Source organism: Parasteatoda tepidariorum, chromosome 5 (assembly GCF_982258835.1).
Source record: "Parasteatoda tepidariorum strain Cologne lab strain chromosome 5, Ptep-v5.0, whole genome shotgun sequence".
Taxonomy (NCBI): Eukaryota; Metazoa; Arthropoda; class Arachnida; order Araneae; family Theridiidae; genus Parasteatoda; species Parasteatoda tepidariorum.
In genome coordinates, this window is record NC_141759.1 from 33,850,008 (window position 1) to 33,873,372 (window position 23,365).

Genomic DNA, 23,365 nt, shown 5'->3' on the forward strand with positions numbered 1-23,365 from the left:
ATTATGATTAGAAACAACAAAATTATCCTATCATGCTATTATATGCCAATTCCATCACAAGATCTAAAGTAATTAAAGTTTTCCTATTTTTATTTTGTGCACTGTACATGTAACTCCAGGAAGTCATGCATTTATATTATAAAGTGCTGACAAACTTAAATAGATTCCGCTTACCTTAATTGTTATTTCATTAAAGCTTTAAATGACGGAATATAACCTCATGGTTGCTAACTCTGCGCTAGAAAATTGATTTTTTAACTCATTATCCGCAGTATTATTTTATATCTATCAAGTTTAAAATGTTTTAAACAATATTACCAATAGTGGCAACGAGTGTACTTTAATATTTGAATCTTTTCATTTAATAAATATGAATTAAAATGGTTTTGACAACCAGGACATGGAAATAGTTCAATAAGACCTAGATGCTTGCTAGAATTGTGTTGTTTTGTTTCGGAACTTAAAATTTTTCCGTTTATTCTAATGCTTTTAGTACACTTTTTCTATGCCGCTGAGATTAGCAAATATCCTTTGTAAAACCCCTTGCTTGAATATAGTTTAACTTATGAATTTAAAAGAAAATTCACTAACTGCATTAAATTGAGTGTTTTTTGGTAACCTCTTTTAAATACTAAATATACCTTTTTTTTTAAATTTTGCAAATAGTGGAACCTAATTCAAGACATAATTAGTCTTTAAAATACAAGTACATGCTTGCAAAAATAGTTCTTCCGTTTTTTTCCTAAAAATGACTGTTTGCAATTTTTTTCGTAATTAAACTGCAGAAAGTATAAAATGCAGTAAAATTTAAAAATAAATAAAATAAAATGAAATTTCGTGCCCATTATTTTAAGCTTTGGTTTACTTTTTACAAACACATTTAAAAAACCTTTTTACAAATGTAGCTTTAAAAGTTTCCAACAATGCATAGAGCCATTTTAATATTATTTTGTGGTATATCAAACAACTAATTAATAACAATTAATTAATACTTTTTGGAAAGTCAAAAAGTCTGACTCTTTCAAGTGATCATCTACTAATATTTTAAACTCTGTTAGAAAATGAACCTTATTCATATATTTTGTAACAGTTGGAAGTTGAAAGCCGTGAAATGCTTCAATATTAATCTATTTTAATTTTTTGAGATTTTTTATAGATGAAATGTGATTTCGTTCCAGTGTGCTCCTCAGGAATTGACATTATGGGTAAACTATGAAGGCAGGAATTTACACAAGGAATGAAATATAAGGGCCCTGTCGGGAATTTAGATAATGATTAAAATGTAATATTCATATCAGTAATTTTAACCAGTTCATGACAGGAGTTTACATAATGTGTAAAATATAATGGTATTAACCAGAATTTACATCGTGTATAAAATTTAAGGATCGTGTAGGGAATTAGCTTCATGAGTAAGATAATATAATAATCATACCAGGAATTGTTACCATGGTTATGATAGAAATTTAACTTAAGAGTAAATCTTCATTATCAAGCATGGAGTTCACATTATTGGTAAAATGTAATGCCGGAAATTTGCATTATCAGTAAATAATAAATTATTTTGTAATTCGTGCATCAAGTAGCTACAAGCTTAGTTTTCAATTCTAACATAAAAATTGTACGCAGGTGTGTTGTACGTGTTGCTACAAAAGTTTATATCGCACGCATATTTGGCTTCATTAGTAAGAATTATTTCTTGTACAATTACATAACTATAGTGATGGAACTGGAGACGAAATATAATTTTTATTTAAATTTGAGATTGTTTTGAGGTTGGTATAAATCTGCTTTATCGTAACCAACCTAAGGAGATTGTTTTTAAGGAGTAAAAGTTATTTTTCAGCGCTTCAAGCAAGTTTTTTCATTATTATTGCAATTGTTTTTTTTTTTCCTATTGTAGAATTTACAAAAAAAATTAGGTTGGAAATGATTTTTTTAGATAAAATCACATACTCTTATAATTATCTCATAGGTTAATATTATACGGGTTGCACCGTTTGATTATATGTGGATATTTTTCTTCAGTATAAGCGCATGCTGATTTGTAATGGATGCTCATCTGAACCCATCTGCAACTATTTTTACAAGGACTTGCCATACAGAGTCAATTTTAAGCATGTGGCTCAATGCTTTTCAGAGCAGTGATTTTTTAAAAAAAAAAAATTTAAAATAATAAATAAATAAACAAAAAAAAGCTACTCGGCTTGTGACATGTGAAAAATTAACTAGCTTTTCCCCACGTGCGTGGCAAGGAACCGCGCAGAAGTGTCGTTAGCATTAGCCCCTGAAGGAATAATTTCATAATTTTTTAATAATTGCTTTTTCTTAAATCAGAATGTAGTAAAAACTTATTGATTTGCGTGAATTGCCACGCGTGCTTAATATTTTTATATGCATGCTTAATATTTTTATAAAAATTTTCACCAAAATCGTCGCCAAAATAGATTTATTAATCATGTAGTTTCATTTTTTGAAGCCATTGGGCTACGACATCATGCGAAAACTTAACTAGCTTTTTCACACGTGCTTTACAAGGAACAGCGCAGAAGCACCAGGGGTAATTTTATAATTTATAAATAATTGCTTTTTTTTTCTAAGATCAGAATGTGGTAATCAAATACTGAAATTATTATGGTAAATACAGAAATCGAAACATAGTCAGGTGCTGAAACATATTACACTAAATAAAGTAAAGTAAAACATATCATACACAAAAAAATAATAATTTGCAATGTAGAAGAGAATCAATGTTGGAAAACAACAAAATTTTAAACGTATTACCCATGAATTATCCATTATAGACTGAGGTGACAAAAGTCATAAGATACCTCTTAATATCGTGTCGGATCTAACACTACGAAATCTTGCAAAAAACTGAAAGACATCTACCAGCAAAATTAATGAAGCTGAAATAGTTGAATTTTTTAAATTCATTGTTATAATTTACCCTTCCCTATTACTTTACGTTATAAATTAAAGCAAAACACGTTCTTTGTAATTCATTCTATCGAAATAAAGATTAACTCCATTTAAAATTATTTGGCATGCCGCTGATGTTCGAGGCCAACTCATGATAGTCAAAATTTACCCCAATCACGTGGTAGTTATACTTTTAGAGAGATCGTAAAAAACCTCCTTTCACAGCTTTTCTCTCAAACCTCTTTTCTTCCCAACATTGGCGTAGTTTCAACAGGCATCGAATAGTCTAATATGTATATTGTAGCAGTCGTTGAACAGCTTACCCAATTTTCGGGTTTTCGACTACTAATCTTCAACTACGTAGCCTTGTAATTTTGAACCCAATCCAGAAGACAAGGGAACTCCTTAATCAAGTATTGAGAGAAATTTGCCTTAGTGGAGGATTTTTTTGAAGGAACTAACTCGCATTTGCGTTACATGGAGAGGAAGACAACGAGAACCTCTCACGATTAGCCTGACTGCGAGGGGACTCCAACCCATGATCCGTCTACCACTGAGGATATTTAACATCAGCACTGTGGTCGGTGCAAGCCGGATGCAGAATTCGTATCGACTGGGATTCGAACCCGGTTCACCTCATCGGAAGGCAAACGCTCTATTATCCCCTGATCCATTGCGGCTCCTTTTATCTGTATTTGAAGATTTCGAACCTGTTAAAACTTAGCCAACTACCATAATAGTAGTTATGCCAATTACGAAAATTAATTAAGCATCAATAGCTCCAATAATAATGTGGCGATTTTTCTTACATTTCTCGTAAAAGAATTAGTGCCAGTTCATTACTAATTTTGCTATTCTATGCATAACGTATTACTTTTCTTATTTCAATTACTTTTTTCTTTGAATTATTCTTCATTTCAAATTATTTAGTTTTATAGAGTCACGTTTTAAAAACATAACTGAAAACAAAATAATTGCATGGTTTTAAATAACTTTAGAAATACTGATTTGATGACGTAATCCGCCAACGCTATCATGTTTGTGTTCATTATTGAGTTTATCTAAGGCTCCTATACTATCAGAGCTGACCTATCAAGCAATATTGGAGCAAACAAGTTCGCAAGTTAACGTTATGTTAGTATTGTGCCTATGTTAGCTCTTTGCTCCAAAAATATATGATAAGTCGGCCTGTCTAATTCAGGGGCTCTAAGTTTATCTGATATAATGACCGAAATATAATAAAATATTAAAGAATGTGCAACAAAAACTCCTTTTTTATGAAAGCTATAAGCTAACAAATCTTACTGATGTAATCTTTCAAATATTTAAAAGAAAGAAAATCGTCTGCAGCAGTCTCATTTCTATCAATGGCGAGTTCTGTTCTAAGGTAATGAAAAAATTTCGTTTCATATGGATCTACCGAGCAAATTAATTAAGAATTTCGAATAAGTTTTAGACTTGGGGCAAAATTTACCCCTTGCAGCCACTGCCCAAATTTCAGGAAGATAGAATAAATGTATTTTGAGTTATAAGAGGGGAACACACACACAGACAAACTGTTCATTTTATTATTATAAATCATTAGTTTTTGTCGCACTTATTTTTGCATTTTCAAACGCACGTTCTAACACTGCAATTTTCTATAGTTTTAAAATAATAATGTGTAATAACAGCACACATCAATTTCATCGGCATTCAAATTACTGACTAGACTTAACTATAAAAACTATTCGATAATTAGTAACACATTTTTAGAACCCTTAATTGTAGTATTATTAAATTGTAATGTTATTAAATTGCAACAGGTTTAGACATATATTCTATAAAATTAATTTCGGGTAGGAATTTTTGGAATTAATTCACCCAAAGCATTTCGTGTTGAACTTTGCAGAGTAAAAAGATATTTTAAAAATATAAACATTGTTAACGCTAAAGTGATGAACGCTAAACACTACACTAACCGCTATACTGTATAATGCTAAGGTTCAGTTATTCTACTGATAATCTAACGAATGAGCAGAATAACTGGGGTGCATCGTTAAAGTGCCAAAAATTTCTCGAAATCCTGGATAATCTGCAAATTAACTAGATTATCTGCACATTACATAATATAGGCAATTGTTAAAATGAAAATAAGAACTAAGACAACATTAACATTTCTGTATGATTAAACTAACATAATGCTATTTATTTTATTTTGAGATATCTAAAAAATCAATATACTGCAATCGAAAAATCTACACATCAGTTAATAAAATCAACTACTTTAAAAAGTATAATACAAAATAGAAAATAATTTTAAATATTATTACTTTGATGGAAACTAAAATAGTATCATTTATTTATTTTTCGGTCAAACAATAAATTCGATTAAACAATCGGTCAAGAAAATAGTTGATAAACTGAGCGAAACAAATTTTTGAACTTTAATGATACCGAAACTGTTAATGCGCACATTACCCAGGTAAATTGCGGAAAACACTTGATTCCGTACTTTAACGGATCACCTTGGTCGTTTTGCTGATAATCTGGGTAATATGCATTAACGACTTTCGAATTTTAGCGACAACATATAGATAAGATAAAAGTACTTACTTGAAATTCAGTTCTCAAAATCACATCATATTTCCTGGTCATTTCCATATACTCTGGAAACTTAGAAAGTTCTATGGGCTTCTTTGGCAACAAGGTAGACGACGCTCGTCCAGTGCATGCTTTTCTCATAATATCAGTATTCAAAAGAGACAGTTGAAGTTTTTTGAAAGAAGTTACTGTCCCGGAAGATGACCGTTTTAAGAACATCTTCCGGCTCTTTTTAGGCACTTTACCCATAGTTGAGCCCGGGTATTTCTTGCCGGACTCCACTTTGTCTTCTTTATTTGATTAGCTTACATAAGGTGACCCAATTTAAGGTCACTGTTTCAAATAAAATTTCGTATCAAGAAAAAGTATTTGTGCTAAGTATTTTGCTTGTTCTAAGTCAAAAGTAATTGCAGTGCTGTTTAATATTGGAAGATAATTCTTTGCCTTTACTTCATATCAGTTTCTACAAGTTCAAATTCAAACAAATGAAAATGAAAAGATATAGATTTAATTAAAAATTAATCGTTGTTCTCATGATCTCATTTTTATCAACATTTTATTGGTCATGAAAATAATACAATTTTCAATCTTTTGATTTTAATGTTAGATAGAGAACGCTTTTCAATCGTATTTAGGTAGTTTTTAATTCTTAAATTATAACAGGGTTATATATCTAGTTCCTATTGCGAACTAATTCAAATTTTTATAAAGGGGTATATTTCTAAAGAATGTCCATTGTTCCCGTTTTCGTTTTTAAAAAAGTTTAAATTATTTCTAAAAAGAAGGCTTAAAACTTGTCAAAAATCGTCTTCACTTACTACGTGGTTGTTTGCTAAGATTTTAACTTGCTTTCACAATTTTAATTTTTAAAACGAACATCAGCAATACAAAATCTATTCATATAAAAATAGTGATTTTACACTTAAATAAATTGAAATCAGAAGTTTACTACTAAAATTTATTCTGTTTTTACACCAAACCTCGAAATAAAATTTTAGTCTTATTTAATTCTCATTTACATACAACAAAAAATTCTTTTTTTCACAATTTGCTTTTAAAAAAGCTCTTGACGATTTTAAATTTCAAGTAAAAAATAAGAATTATTCCAAATATAATCTATATAATTCGCTTTCACTTGCATTATAAATATCGTCTGCTTTTCGCTTACAAAAATCGTTTGCAGAAAATTAATAAAACGCATCGATCGAATTTATTATTGCACATGTTGAATAATGCTGAGTCGTGCAATTTAACAAACAACACATAATTCATTAATCCGTGATCAACTGTTAAAGCGTGGAAGACTCCAACGACGTTAGAAGAATTCTTGAAAAGCGGCCGTAAACCAGGTGCTCTACGGATCAACAACCGTCTGAGGGAGAATCCGGAGCAAAACAAGGGAAGAATTTCATCTCGCGGGAGTGGATGCAAAGAAAAATATCTGCGAGGGTGGTGCGCGTGTGTAAAACTAGAAAAATCTGCTCAAAAATAGATTTGTTGAAAACCATGGATCGGCGCCAAACGCATTATTTTTGTGGGGGCACTTAAAAGAATATTATGCATTGAGAGCTGAGACGGATGGAGATAGAAGCAGATGACTAGATGATGGGGAAAATGGAATGTTCGCATCCTTTCGGAGGAGCTTTGGTGGTGGTCGAAAAGGGTGCCGGGATCGAAAATACATCGCTAGAATAAGTCGCCAAAGGAGACCTCTGATCTCTCATCAATCATGCTCGCGGAAATGTTTTCATCTGGTCGCAAAAAAAAAAAAAAAAAAAAAAGGAAAGAGAAATATATACATTGGTTCCTGAATTAATTGATAAAAGTCGAATTTTCATGAATAATATATTATTATTATCTGCAAATAGAAGTATTGGAAAAACGAGAATAAATATTTTAGCGATATTTTAGAGAAAAATTTTTTGAATTTGAATCGTTAAAAATCGCTAAAATTAGTTGCCAACGGAGACCTCTGTTTTCTTATCAATAATCATTAGAGAAATTTTATGTGGTCGTAAAAAGTAAAAATAATTGCAAAAGTAATTGGTCAGTTAATTAGTCGGTAAAAATCGAATTATATGATTTTTATTAGTAATATATTCTTATTATCCGTGAAAAAGAATATTTCGTATGTGAGAGTAAATCATAAAGCATATTTGATGATTGATTAGAGAAAAATTACTTAAAATTGGGTGGATAAATTATGACTAAATCGGTAAAATAAGTCACCAATGAAGATTTTTGATCTCTCATCAATCAAGATTAGAAAAAATTTCATCTGGTCATAAACAATAAGAAAGAAATGAATAATAGTCAATGAATTAGCTGATAAATTTCAATTAATATCATTAATAATATGTTATAATTGTCGATAAATTAAAATATTAGGTGAAGGAAAAAATTAGAAAAAAGTATCTCTAAAAACTAGAAATAGTCAATGAATTAGTTGATAAATTTCATTTCATATATTTTTATAAATAATATGTTATAATTGTCGATAAATTAAAATACAAGGAGAAGGAAAGAATTAGAAAAAAGTCCCTCTAAAAATTAGAAATAGTCAATGAATTAGTTGATAAATTTAATTTAATATATTTTTATTATTAATATGTTATAATTGTCGATAAATTAAAATATTAGGTGAAGGAAAAAAGTAGAGAAAAGTCTCTGATGTAATTACTTAAATTCGGGTCGTAAAAAAATTTTTATGATTGAATTTTTATGGTCAGAAAATGGAAATATTGTTTGACAAGAAAAACCTTTTTATGATAGATTTGAGAAAAAAAATATTAAAAAGTTTATGCTGTTTAAGACGATAACATAAAATTTAAAATAAAAAAAATGTATTACTAAATAATCAATTAATTATCTTCCAGTGGTGAAAAAATATGTTTTTATCTAAATATATTTTGAAATCAGAGAAAATAAATTTCAAATGATAACACTGGGAAACTAATTTTTTTTCTTTTGCATTAGACTTTTTAACTGATCTTAGACACTTCGATTGATTTCAAATCTGCAACAGATTTCTTTCTCCTAGATACGATTTTTTTTTTTCCTTGAATGAAATTTTTAGTTTATTTTTCATTGAAATATATAAATTTTGAAACGTTATATACAACAGGGGATCGCATAACTGTTGAGACAATATTCTAAATGAGTTGATTTCTTTGTGGGCTTCTGAACAGGACATAATAGAAAAGCATCCCCAACCGCGTATGACGACATTTCCAGGCATGGATTCCTGTGCAATTTTCATCCTGATGATTTGCCCTTATTCTCCTGGAAGTTTGCCGCAACATTTATAAGGCCTTTGTTTTATATAAAGTTTTTAAACTTATATATTTCGATAAAAAAAAAGACTAAAAATGTAATTTTAAAAAATCTGTAGTTTTAGGAGCAAAAGCAATTTTAGATTCACACCCGAAATAGGCATGATTTGTATAAAAGCAACGAAAAATTTGTTTCTCAATATTTTACTATTTAACCCTTTTCACAGGTGTTCACCATTCCCAAAAATTTTCAGGATCTTATTTTCGATATTTGTGGACTTACAGCATTATACGTATTTTCAGATACTTCTCTTGTGAATGAGAAATTGTAAAGCATGAATAATCAAAAAATATTGGTAATGTACAAAATTATTGAGAAAAAATTTTAGTCAAGAATTTTTCATCAGCGGTATTCACTAAACTGCCTGATATTCTACATTAAGAAAGCGCTGCATATTAATTAATCTTTATTCTAACTGGATAAATTCAATCCGCAATTCCACCAATTTCCGCACGTTGTTGAAGCCCTGGGGAAAATTTTAATTTCAACAATACCAAAATTATTTCCATCCTTGTCTCATCAGCTCATCTTGATGCTCTAGAATCTTGTTTCATTCATGTGTATTTTGCCCTTTGAAATTGAAATCTTTAAAATGATGTAAAAAATTGTATACCTTACTATTCAAACTTTTTTTTCAACCATTATTAAATAAAATAATAAATATTTACTAAAAGTTATTTTTGCATAGAATTATCCTTAGATAAATGAATTTTATAAATGTGTGCAAAAAATTTTCAGTTCACTTAAAAATTTCTCGAGATGTAGCGAAATATGCAAAAAGTAAAATTAACATTGAAGTGTCCAAACTTTGGAGAACTCTTCTGACCAATCTGTTGGAACCATATTTCCCAGATTGCGGCGACCTCCTATATTTTGGGGATCGAAATTCGAATCGGAAAAATGAATATTTATTCAGAGAAAGCACGTTTTTTGTCTGATTTCGTAACTTAAAATATCATCCACACTTATTAATTAGCATATTTGAGGTCACCCTTTCGAGCCATTAAGATATATCTTAGAAAATTATCAAGCTTTAAAAAATTAAATTTGGACAATCTAGAATATATTCAATAATACAAGAACATAACATAATAGCATACCTGGCAACTCTTCGGATTTTCGAAAGGCTATGTTAAAGCTAATGCGGAACAGTTAATGCTAATAAAGGAGACGAGATAGTGGGGACACGGGCTTAGAATAGACAATAAGAATAATTCTGTTATTTATCAATGAAGAAATCCCTGTGAATTTCGGTCGAAGAGCAAAACTGTCTCAAACTATCAAATGTAGTAACAAGACAAAATATTAATTTTTTTTTAGGTAGCAATTAAAAATAAGGTTTTTATGGTCAAAAAGTAACTTCTTAATTATTAATTTAACTGCGATTTTAGACTATTTTATATACGTTAACTATAAGAGATGTTCTGTTATGAATGAATCGTTTATTAAGATATGAATAATCACATTTGATCTGTCTTTTCTTAAATAACCATTATTAAGTTTAAACAAACTAATGACTCGACGGGGCTATAGTGTACACCAGGGGTGTCAAACTCGCGGCACGCGGGCCACATGCGGCCCGAGATGAACATTTTTGCGGCCCTGTAAATATGTCCGATGCAAAGTAAAAATAAAATAGAAATGTTAATTAGAATAGAAACTAGCTTATAAAATTATAATATACTTTATTTATAAACTATACGGATCATTGTAAATTGTACGCGCGAAAATGTAAAATTCTAATTGGCTTGCGGCACCTGCCATTCCAGGGAAACTGCATCGTATCAAAAATGAGCAGAAAAAATTTATAATCTTAGAACAGAATTTGAAACAAGGTTTAAAGATTTTAATTCTTTGGAAGACAAATTTTGTTTGTTTTCTTCGATTTTCTCAATAAATATAGAATTAGTACCCAGTAATATGCAAATGGAAGTGATTGAGATTCAGTGCGACTAAAATTTGAAGGCAAAATTCATTGAAGTGAGTGTGCCTGAATTTTACAAATATTTACCTGCTAGGTTTGAAAATACTCGAAAATTCGCATATGAAATTATTTCCATGTTTGGAAGTACTTATCAGTGCGAGCGAGCAATTATTTTCTGTTATGAATGGAAATAAATCTCCTGTCCGAAACCGTATTAATAACGCGCACGTTGGGTCATCTTTGAAAGTAGTCTCGGTCAATAAAATTTCTCCCGAAATAGGAAAGATAGTAGCAGAGAAGAGATATCAAATATCAAACAATAATTTTACTTTATATATGTTTAGTACAATGTACTATTGAAAATAAAAATATTTGTTTCCATAAACACTGATATTTTTGTTTTTTTGTGGCCCACCTAAAGTTAAGCATTGTTTATTTAGCCCAAGTTAGCTTTTGAGTTTGACACCCCTGGTGTACACATACAGGAGTTGGTCCAAAAAAATGGAAACACTTTCTAAAGAAACTTTAGCTGAACTTTTTTTTTATAAGCATCAAATGTTTGGGGAGATTTTACATAGCGAAACTGTTGGCACAATTTAATAAACTATGCTTAAAGCTTTTAGAAATGAAGTCATTTTTACTCAAACGAAGCTCGAATCAATCAAAATGAGGAGAGGAAGTAAATAACTTCTTTCTAGCTTTATCAGTAATTATTTTTTTACTTTTATTAGAATGATTTTTTTTAATCGAAATGGTCTTGAAAAAGGGATACTATACTTTTATTAGAATACTTTTACTAGAATGATAGTGCAATACTTTTATTAGAATGATTTTTTTAATTGAAATGGTCTTGAAAAAGGGATACTATTATTTTATTAGAATACTACTTTTATTAGAATAACAGTGCAATACTTTTATTAGAATGATTTTCTTAATTGAAATGGTCTTGAAAAAGGGATACTATACTTTTATTAGAATGATAGTGCAATACTTTTATTAGAATGATTTTTTAATTGAAATGATCTTGAAAAAGGGATACTATACTTTTATTAGAATACTTATATTAGAATGATAGTGCAATACTTTTATTAGAATGATTTTTTTAATTGAAATGGTCTTGAAAAAGGCATACTATACTTTTATTAGAACACTTTTACTAGAATGATAGTGCAATACTTTTATTAGAATGAAATGGTCTTGAAAAAGGGATACTATACTATTATTAGAATACTTCTATGAGAATGATAGTGCAATATTTTTATTCGAATGATTTTTTTTAATTGAAATGGTCTTGAAAAATTGATGAACCCTTTAAATTCCTACACTCATCTTGATCGATGCCAATTTTGTATGGGTAAAAATAAAAGCTACAAGCATGATCTTTTAAATTGTGCCAACAGCTTTGCCATGTAAAACCTTTCAAAGCATTTGCAGCTAAAAGAAAGATTGCGTACATAAAGTTAGTTTAGAAGTGTTTCCATATTTTTGTCCAATCCCCGTAGGTGCGGGTCTACTATGGTCACATCAATAATAACCGATATTTTTAGTGATAGTAAATTTATGTTAATGCAAGCTGGAATCTCTTTTTTTAAAATACCACTTTAACGCTTAGATTTCTGTTAAGTCACAGTTATCATACAAATATATTTTCTTTACATAATAACACGCATTGGTGGTCACAAACTTATTAAATGATCGAATTTTGTCTTATTTTTATTACCACTATTTGAGTTTTCTAAGAACCCAGTTGTTATATTCATCGAGTTGAAAAACGTGGATTCCCCCAATATTAAGTAGGTAGATAGATACTTTATTTATGTCACTCTAGAGCTGCAAAATGGGCTATTGGTGACTGTCTGGGAAACATCCTTGAGGATGATCCGAAGACATGTCATCGCAATTTTGACCCTCTGCAGTGAGGATGACTCTCCTGCTTTTATAGCCCGATGTCCTGCGCTCGAAGTCGAGCACTTTACAGTAGAACAGTTTAACGAGGACCGATACCGAGCACCCTTGGTCCCTACGCAGACTGATCAGAGTGGTCACCCACCCTCACACTGACAGCAGCCAGTGATGCTTGACTTCGGTGTTCTACTGAGAACCATGTCTTTACAATCAGTCCTCTGCGTGACTCCTCCAATATTAGCACTAATGTAATAATAATTAGCACATTGCTGACCGGTCACGAGTTAACTCGTGTTTTCGTGGCCAAGCGTTGGTGACCGGTCACGAGTCATATCGATCTTAGCTGTGACCTTGTGGTAACTATTTTAAAAAGTGGGCGTAATTTTCCTTACTTTTCAAGTTTTACTATGTAATTCTCCACCAATTTATTATAACTTTACGAAACCCGATGTATTTGCAAAACTTGTGGTGTACCGTTACGCGTAGGTAATAGTTAAACTTCTTATCATACGAAAAAGAAATATTAAGAGTTGAATAATAAATATAAAAATTTTAAAGTTTATTTATTTTGTTTTACTTCCATACCCGTTCCACAGAAAAGTTACCGGTCAGCAATGTGTTAACATGTTCATTGCCAGCCCTGAAGAGTGATAATCTATAAACTCAAATTTAAATTTTCTTATTTTAGAAAAAGTTAATTTTAATAAACAATATGTTATTACCATGAGAAAACATCATACTGTCTACAAATATAGTTGGGTAATAATATACATCTTGCGACCACTTGATTTGTTTTATTGACACAAACCGTAGGGAAGAATTTCGTCAAGCGATATCGCGTGATCTGCGACGAACGTTTTAGGCCAGCAAAGTTTCTGTAATTTTGCCATTACCATGGATGCCAATTGCTGCGCTTTCCATAAAAGTTTTAATATATTGGTAGTCAATTAAATACTATTGTAAAACTAGTAGAATAAAGATAATTACGTTTACTCTTTAAGTGTCACCCCGAGATAACTGCAATATAATTGCAGTTTATATGTTACTTTGAATTTTTGATATGAAGCTGCGAAAAAACTTCATTCTTTTTTCTTTTTTTTTTTTTTTTTACTAAGCGAAATAATTTCGGCATCTCTGTCATTACTTAAAATCTCCATCACGCTGTCATTAGGTCTTATCTGTTTTACTTGTTTAGATATCGTGATGACCAAATAATAGTAAATCAACTTTATTCAGTCAAAAATAAAAAAGGAAAGAGTAAAGTCTTCTACCACATTAGACATTCAAGAAAAATGAGAGTTTATGCATTCATTGAACTTTGACGTTAGAAATTATGGAAACTGTTAAGATTATTTACTCAAGACTGCCCTCATTTTAAGATAAAATTAATTTCGTTTTTATTTTTTTATAACTAATAATATATTAAATGATACGTATTGAGACGTGTCCACTTGTTCACCCTAGCGACATGAATTAGGACAAAAACACTTTTTCTTTAAAAAAAAAATTTAAAATTAAGTTAATTGAAAAACTATGCATTTAGAAAAATTCGCTGATCTATCGTTCAAGAAAAAGCCATAAGTACTTACTTTTAATTTAAAAAAAATACAAGATATGTTTAAAATGATGATAAGTAAATTTTTTTGGCAAATTTAATAAAGTTGCCCATAGCTGCCTTCTCACCTACATACTTCGAAAATTATGTTTTCAAAGTATATAAGTTATAACGCACCTATATACAAGAGTTTATAATGCAATTGAAAAATAAATGTCCATAAATTTAGGTAATCACAGACATTTGTTCTTTGCGAAATAAGGCTGAAGAAAATTATTTTACTACCAGTTTCAAATCTTTTACTGTATGCAAGCGACCGAGTACGGGGAATTTGTATTTATTCTCTCTTGCTAACTATTGTCGGCATTTTTTAACTATTAACCTGACTTCTTATAAAAACTTTCGATTATAGGTTAATTTATTTTAATAATAATTTTCTATTTTTATAAAAGCTGACTGTTAAGCACATTTTTAAAAATATTTGTTGATATTAAATATTTTAAAAGCCATATTATAACTAAACATGCAATAGATTTAGTCAGAAAGAATTGTGGCAGTTGACTGCAAAACTATAAGGTTTTTTGATTTTATGTATGTTCTTATTATTAATGTTGATAAACCTGCGTTGCCGTGCAATAACATGTTTTTCAAATGCAATGATGTGTCTTCATTATTTAAGAACACTTATCGAAGTATAATAGACAACAGTTGAATACAGAATATGAATATTTTCTCTAACAAATAACACATTATTTATACTAATACTATAACTAATTTAAACACAGAAGATTATTTTCCAAGTAAATATATGAAAATGCTAAATCCAAGGCAATTGTTTTTTTAATTAAAAATTAATTTTCTAGAGGTATATTTTATTTTAAAAACAGAAAAACTTTTTATTTTTACGTACCTCAACAAAAAAATTTTTTTATTACATTAAGTATAAGTTGATTTATGTTTAATATTGAGACGAAGATATATGAATAAAATTAGCTATCGGTAACTTTAAAATATACTTTTACCAAAGTGTGTTTTTTACTCTTTAAAGCAATTTTTTTTAATCGTGTCCATGGACAATTAAATGGCCTCGTGTGCCTTCAAAACAGCATCCGCAAGCTCCAATACATCATTACTGTAAAGGATATCACGAAGTTCTGCAGCCAGTGGCACCATACCCAGTTGTAAAACATATGGGGTAAGGGCTGAGCACTCGAGAATGTGATCCGGGGTAAGTTGGACATCGTTGCAGTTCTTGCAGGGAATATAAGTTCTTATTTCGTCGGGAAGAATTTTCATCCCTTTAAAGTGGTTTATTCTTAGTCTAGTAATTGTTGATGTTAAGATTCGGGAACAATCAAAGTCAGTAATGAGGGGTTTCCTGAAGGAATGGGGCAGAAGTCTGTGTCTTGCAACTGCATTTGCGTCTGCAAGCGTGATGGTGGTGCAAGGTTGGTCGGCACCTCAGCCTTCCTTAGCCAAGGAGTCCGCACACGAGTTACCCTCAATATTCACGTGCGTCGGTATCCATAGTAGCAAGTAGGATTTCCCATTGCCGTGCAAGCCTTCAAGTATGACATTTATAGCAGAGGTGACGTTGGTCACCGTTGTTGATTGCCTCTAAGGCCGCTTTTGAGTCAGAGAAAATTACCAATCCCTCAGTTGGGTCTGAAATGTCCTGATTGGTCATATAAAATGTGAGTGCCGCCTAATTGCAAGAAGTTCACTGGTAAAGTTTAAAGCAATTAAGCCTGTGTTGATTTTATGCATATATTTATCTCCATTTGGAAGAAGGAAAAGGATGCCAGCACCTCCTTTGTTAAGGGATTTATCAGATGAGCCGTCCGTATATATAATTGCTAAGTTACCCTGGGAGAACTTCTCTATTGTCTCAAGGCCTTTTTGTCTTAGTGTAAGAGCGTCCTCTTTTTTCGAGCATGGTTGTTGGAGGTTCAGATTAATCTTCGTTTCCTTTGGTGGCTTTCTGAGAAAAAGAGGCTCCTGCAAAAAGTCCGGAGTAGAATATTCCACTTTATTTGGCTCCTGATGTCTCTATCAAGTTGGAGCGTTGAAGATCTTTTAAGCCTTTTCGTACCTTTCCATTCGTTGAACACTCTGGTGGAGACATGATCATTATTGTAGCAATTTAGTTTATTGGTGAACTTAATAGTGACCAGATTACGCCTGCACTCCAGAGGAGGCAGACCACATTCCTGTTCGTCTTTTTCGTTGTTAATTGAAGAGACTGCGCCAATGATAATTTTTGCTGCACGATGTTGAACTAAATCTAATTTCAGTTTGGAAGTGGCGGAAGCCGGAGACCAGACTGGGGCAGCATATTCAAGTACTGGTCTAATAATGGAGCAGTACGCATTTTTTAGGGTTTTAGGTCTAGATCCCCAAGAAGTTCCGCAGAGCTTTCTAAGTAAGTTTAATTTTCCAAGCCTTTTGTTAGAAGTTTGTTCAATGTGAATTGAGAAGCAAAGCTCGGGATCTAAGATAAGGCTGAGATAGGTAGGGAAGAAAACCCTTTCCATGTTGGAGTCTTTAATTTTAATGTTTACATTAAAAGAACCTCTATGACGTCTGTCAGTAGAGAAAATAAAATAGTTTGTCTTACCTGCATTTGTGGTCAATTTGAGATCTTTCGCCTATGTTGCAATGCCCTTCAGTGTTTTGTTCAGAACTTCTTCTGATACTGCAATGTCTCTGTGAGTGTGCCATAGAGCGATATCATCTGCGTAGCATGCGATTTTCGTATCAGGATGAATGTGGGTGTGAATGGGGTTCATATAAGCAAAAAAACAAGGGGACTGAGAACTGAACCCTGAGGTACACCAGTACACAGTCTCTGTGACTCAGAGATTTAAAGCAATTAATTTAAAGTAATTAATTTCTCTCTATTAATTTAATTTCCAACCACTTTGGTAAAAGATCTCTTACTATAGGTTAACCATGAATGGTTTTCGAGCTTTTTTTCCGCGTAACGCACATACGCGTTATTTTTATAGATAAAATTTTCAATTAAAGAAACTTTGCTCATTTTTGTTGCTCTATATCTAGAAGTTACTTTGCAGTTGGGTTGGGGTAGTGTAACCACGGGCGACAATAAGTACAAACTAATAAAACTCAAAATTTTACTAAAATAAAATAAAATTAGCAACTTTTTATCACATTTTTTCCGGTTTATTGAAAGTGTGTAAAGGTAATGTTTTTGTTTTAAGTGTAAATAATTTTAAATGTAAGCCTTAATAATGGATACGACTAAATAATTAAAAAGAGAATAAGAAAATAAAGTGAACTGAGTTTCTACTACTATCAAAATTTCCAGTCGGACTCTGCTGTTACATAACTTGTTACTGATCTTATGAAGATGGTTGTGACCGAATAAACAAGGAATTTGGGGAGAAAAAAAAACTGGTATAAAAGATATTACTTCGAGCATTGTTTTTTGAGAAAAATAAAATTTCTGATTAAAATAATCGAGAAAAATAAAATTTACAATCTTAGCATATACATCAGTGATTACCAACTGGCGGCCCGGGAAGCCTTTTTTTGAATACTTTTGTTTCATTAAAAAAAAATAACTACTTTCATCGTTACTGTGAAATTTAACATACCAACGGTACAAAAAGAAATTATTTCTCTGGTTTTGTATCCAAGAAAATATTTAATCAAATACGAAAATAATCGTGTATGTTGCTCTTTTTTATTTAGTTTTTTTGCATTTTGTGAATATAAGTTAGCATGTGCGTAGCTGACAGTAATATTTAATGTTCCTTCAAACATAAAAGAGACCTATATAAAATTTTGAAAAAGTTGCGGCTCGCCATTTGACTGGTGTTTTTAATTGCGTTCCCCGGCCTCATGTAAGTTGGAAACCCCTGATATATATGAAACTACTTCTTCTCAGAAAAAATAGATATTGTTGAAAAGTTTGGAGTAAAGAATAGACTTACTCCTCTCAATTATTACCCATAACTGAAGTGGTTTTACAACTCGCTCTTTTCCCGTTTCGCTTTCACCCCTGGCTGGGACTCCATACCCTCCAACTACTGCAGAACTTCCATTGTTTCAAATTTTATCTTTCCTAGTGGCGCATTGTAATTTTTATTATATTAGATTTGTAAAGAATTTTATCCTCCATTAGTAATGCCAATGTAGTAGAGATGCCAACTGCTCCGGACACGCGAAAATAATTTAAAAAAAACGGGAAATAACTACTAAGTAATTTTGCAAATATTTGACTACTTTTGCTTGGTTTTAAAAAGATATAGCATGGCCTAATTACTATAAAGTGGTGAATTATATAAGCCTACGAATTATTTAGAAATATTGGTGGATAAAAATCTACTAAATTTAATTTATAAAACCAAGAATCACAATCGATAAACTACCACTTTGAAATATATATTTGCTGTCCGGAGCAAGTTGGCATCTATGCATTACATATAAATAATTTAAATTGATATATTAAATATTAGATGAGATTGACTAGGCTCCTAAATTATGATAAAAATCCTATTTGGTATAATAAATAATTAGTGCTGCAGTTCACTACAAAAGGGGAAAATGTTTCGCTAATTTAATGTTAATACTTTATGTTAAATGGTATAAGGAAAATATTAAAGTGAATCATTTTAGTTGTGACAAAAGTCTTATAAAAATTATATTTTGTATAATAATTACTGTTGCAGTTCATTAACAAATTAAAAATATTTCGCTAGTTTAATGTTAGTAGATGCTAAAGTTATAAAGAAAATATTTAAATGAATCATGTAAATTGTGATGAAAGTCTTATAAAAAAAATTCTATTTGGTATAATAATTATTCCTGAAGTTTACTAACAAGGGAAAAAATGTTTCGCTAGCTTAATGCTTAGAGATGTTAAATATTATAAGCTAATGTTAAACAGAGTACTAAAAAAATTAAAATGTGATGATAATATTTAAATAAAGAAGTTAAAGTTTTTATTATATGATTATTTCCAATATACCGCATGTTATTACATACGTATTCCTGGACCCTTGAAAAAACTGTCACATCTCGCAATAAAAGTTCAAACTTGTATGCAATCTTTCCTAAGTTGCGCAACCTTTATACACATTGTGGAAGGATAAAAACTTCCTTCAAGTAAATCTCAGAGATGCAAACTCTTAGATTAACTTGATTAAATTGCTTGATTACATTAATTGGTTAATTAACTAATTACTTGATTGCACGCTCACTTGATTAAATAATGTAATATATGATGATAATGCATGCAACCTCTGAAAAATTCAATAAGCATACTTTATGTGAATAGTTTTAAAAGGTTAATCTTTTCTTGAAAGAAAGATTGCTTAGATATTCAGGCCAACAAAAGGAATTTCTGCATGGCATATTTAACATTCAAAAAACAGCAGGACAGCAATAAGATCCAAAATTTTGCATGCATTTGGAACGAATATACAGGAAGAGATAAAAAGATTTCGTCCTTAAATTCAACTATTAAAATTCAGCATTACATGCGAGATTTGGGAAGAGAAAAAAAAATCTTTCAATTAGGTAAAATACAGAAGTTCATCAGAAAACTACTTTTTTGATAATTGAAGAAGAAATACAAGTAAATGTTTCTGAAGTTAAGTTATGATATCCGTATTCAGTTATATAAGCGATTTCAAAATCAGATTGCCATTTTATTTGATAACATGTGGTATCCTGAAAAAATAGCTGATGTCTGAAACAGCAGTGTGAAAGTGCATTATATTTGAGTAAAAGACGAAAAGAGTTTAATACTGGAAGAAGGTTATAAGTGGAAAAAGAGTGAAGCAATCTCAAAGAAAAAAATGCCCCCTTCCTAAATTTGACTTTAAAACTTAAAGAAATGTGTACATAATAAGCGACAGATAACAGAGTTTACGTTATATTTTATTCTAACAGTACTTATACATTACTGTGAAAACCATGCTTTTTTCAGTTCTTTTATGGCATAAGGCCTCGGTGTTTTTCTTCCATAATTATATGTTTTAATTACATATAGAGTTCTTATAAAAATCTCTTTATTTCATTTTATTTTGAAGGGAAGATCCATCAATACTAACTCAAAAGAGGAGGAGGGATGTGATTTCTAACATAACGTTTATATGCAAATTTAGTAATTTTTTTCTTCTGAAAATGGATCGAGGTCCCGTTGATTTTTCTTTTCCGCGTATTAGTAGATACACTTACCTACAAAATGGTATTATTTGACTAACGAAACTGTTTTGTAAGCTAAATTAAAAAGCAGATTTTGGATTTTTTGAAAGTTTGTGAAGTTTGTAAAAGCATCGATATCCCAAGAAAGTGCTGGGTCAAAAAGCTTGTCTTAATAGTGATCTTCAATATTTAGTAAAGAAATTATTGGGGTACTGTTGTCAAACCAAGATGTTCAGGGCATAACTCTGAAAAGCAACAAAGGCCCATGGAAATGATTGCATGTCCATAACTAGATATAGACTAATATAGCAAAACAAAACTTTAAGATGTATAATAGCTTTCTTTGGATAATCCACTGAAAACATACTGTTCTTTCCCTTTTAAGGAAATGGCCTTGAGCTTTGAAATTTTTTATAGTTGAGGGAAAAGTTTTTTAGGTGCTCAAACTTGTACGGTATTCATTTTTCATAACCTACTTCATTATAAAAAAATCAAGCCAAACAAAAATACAACTATCACACATTTGCCTGAAGTTCAAAATAATGGCTTTTAATAACACGGCTTAATGTTGTTGAAAGAAAATCGATTAAGAATCATTAAATCTGTTGCAAATACATGGACCGAAGGTTATACATTTAAAAATAAAATGCGCAAAGATAAATTAAGACCTTTTAGCAAACTCCAGAGTGCTTAAATCAGTGTGATTTAGTTTTTGAAATCAACAGTTTTAAAAAAAAAATTACAGAGTGATTAAATAAAACCAATTCGAAATTTAAAGAAAATTACATTTTATTTATATATGATTGATAGAAAAATCGAAAAAAAGGGAACAATAGATATGCCGCTTTATAGTTGTTAATAAAGGGGAAAAAACACTTATTGGATTTTCTTTGGACTGGAAATAAAATACTATGGATGCGGAAATACTGCGTCAAACTTTTAAAATATAAAACAATGGGGTCAGAAAGCGTCAAAGCGATAATCATAGTTCCGTTTTTCGAACCCTCATTCATTGTTTGCAGAAAGAAAGAGAGGAACAACTTTAAAAATGTGTTCGATTTTATAAATAATTCTACTTTTTAAGTTTCGCTTGAATATATAATGTATCGTGATTACTTCGATTACACAGGAGAACAAATTCTTCGTCGAAGTTATACAAATATTAGATCTTTCCTAATTCGGGTGTCGGAATTTCAAATCTGAAATTATTTTTACTGCTAAACATACATATTTGAAAATTTTAGTCTATTTTTTTCTCGAAATGTACAAGTTAAAGAACGGTATATGTAATAGGGGGTCCCGTAAATGTTTTGTCAAACTTCTAAGCGAGTTAGGGCACATCATCAGGATTGAAACTGCATAGTAACCCATGCCCGGAAATGCCGTCGAACGCTGTTAGGGGCGCTTGTCTATTATGGCTTGTTCAGAAACATTCCAGGAAACTGTTCATAATAGGGAAGCGTTACTAGCAGCGTGCAATGATATTTTCGGGCATGGATTGCTATCCGATTTTAATCCTGACGATATGTCCTAACTCCCCTAGAAGTTTATCGTAACATTTACATGATCCACTATTATATATAACGTTTTTAAACTCGCACATTTTGACAAAAAAATAGACTAAAAATATCATTTAAAAATAACTGTATCTTAAGCAGATAAACCGATTACAGATTTGAAATTAACGATACAATAATGTGTAAGACCTGTTAAGAAGAAAAGCTCCCAGTGCTATCTAAATTTTTGCATCATCACACTTTAAAATTATCTAAATTTAATTATTGCATGAATACACACACCTTTCTACTCCGTTATGATGAATTCAAGGTTTTGTCTCTCGCGTGATGTATGAAAAAAAATCAATATATCAGTCAAAAAAATCTCTTTGTAAGTATCTATGTCTGAAATATCGATACCGAAATGATACTAAGTCGATACCAAAAGTAAATGCATAAAATTATTTTTTCTATATTCATAAAAAGACCCGGCAAACCCTGTTTTTTCTTATAAATATGAATAAAATTATTTTTATGTATTAACTTTATGTAATAAAAGTCAGATCTGGCTTAGAATCTCTCTTTAACTTCATTTATCCCATTAGTACTTAGTGCGTTTTTAAAAAGATGTGATTTTTTTCTTCCATAAAGTAAATAAACAAATAAATAAATCATAATAATAAATAAACAAAAAGTGTGAGTCAAGAATATGTAGTTTCACTGAAGAAAAATAGAACTCCCAATCCAACCTTTGAACCGAGCAGCAGCACGTTCATGTCTCTCAGCTTAAAAAAAAAATTCCCTGATTTCTATTAACTATACTGTTTTCTGAAACATCACGTCGCCGCATTACACCCCTCCAGAGAACGTAGTGAAAGTAGTTATGGTGAAAAAGACCGTAAGTGTTCCAAGTGGTCGAGTGTAATGTCAACAGTAACTCTAAAAATAGTTTTATAACTAGACATTTGTGAATTTTTTTTTCCAGGCTATGTGTCATCTGAATTTTGGAATGTGGATTCTTAATTTATCTTGTGGAGCCATCTAGCGTGAGAGATGAAAAAAAACTAGACCTTTTCGTCTGATGGTGATGCAGTGAAATGTGTAATGCTGCTATCTATGCTTCCATGATAGAGCAGTGATACGTCAGACAATATTTCTAAACTGGAATTAATAAGTTAAGCAATGAATCCTTCCTGATAGAGTGATGTCGCCGATCCGCCAAGCTTTTTATAGCGTGCAGGTACCGTGTTCGAATTTTGCTATATCTTCATATTATCATTCTTTAATTTGTACTGGCTGTTCTTCAATTTCACAAGCACTTACTAGCAGTTATTTATAATGAGCTCACAAGATATGCATATGCAACAAAAAAGGTTAAGAGATTTATTTTAAAAAAATATCTACTCTGTGAGTGTTGTCATTCTGGTTCATTATACGTACATGTTTAGCCATTAAATTATGAAAGACTGTTAG

General features: G+C 30.8%; 1 protein-coding gene across 1 annotated transcript in view; it reads right to left on the bottom strand.

Annotated features, from left to right (window-relative positions):
• Positions 1-7,140, bottom strand: part of Ptp36E (protein tyrosine phosphatase 36E) — a 148,706-nt gene extending 141,566 nt beyond the window's left edge. Inside the window, exon 1 of the mRNA XM_087163636.1 lies at positions 5,518-7,140. Coding sequence (XP_087019762.1) covers positions 5,518-5,754 — 237 coding nt within the window. The 5' untranslated portion in view covers positions 5,755-7,140. The remainder of the gene's footprint in view (positions 1-5,517) is intronic.
• Positions 7,141-23,365: the final 16,225 nt, after the last annotated feature.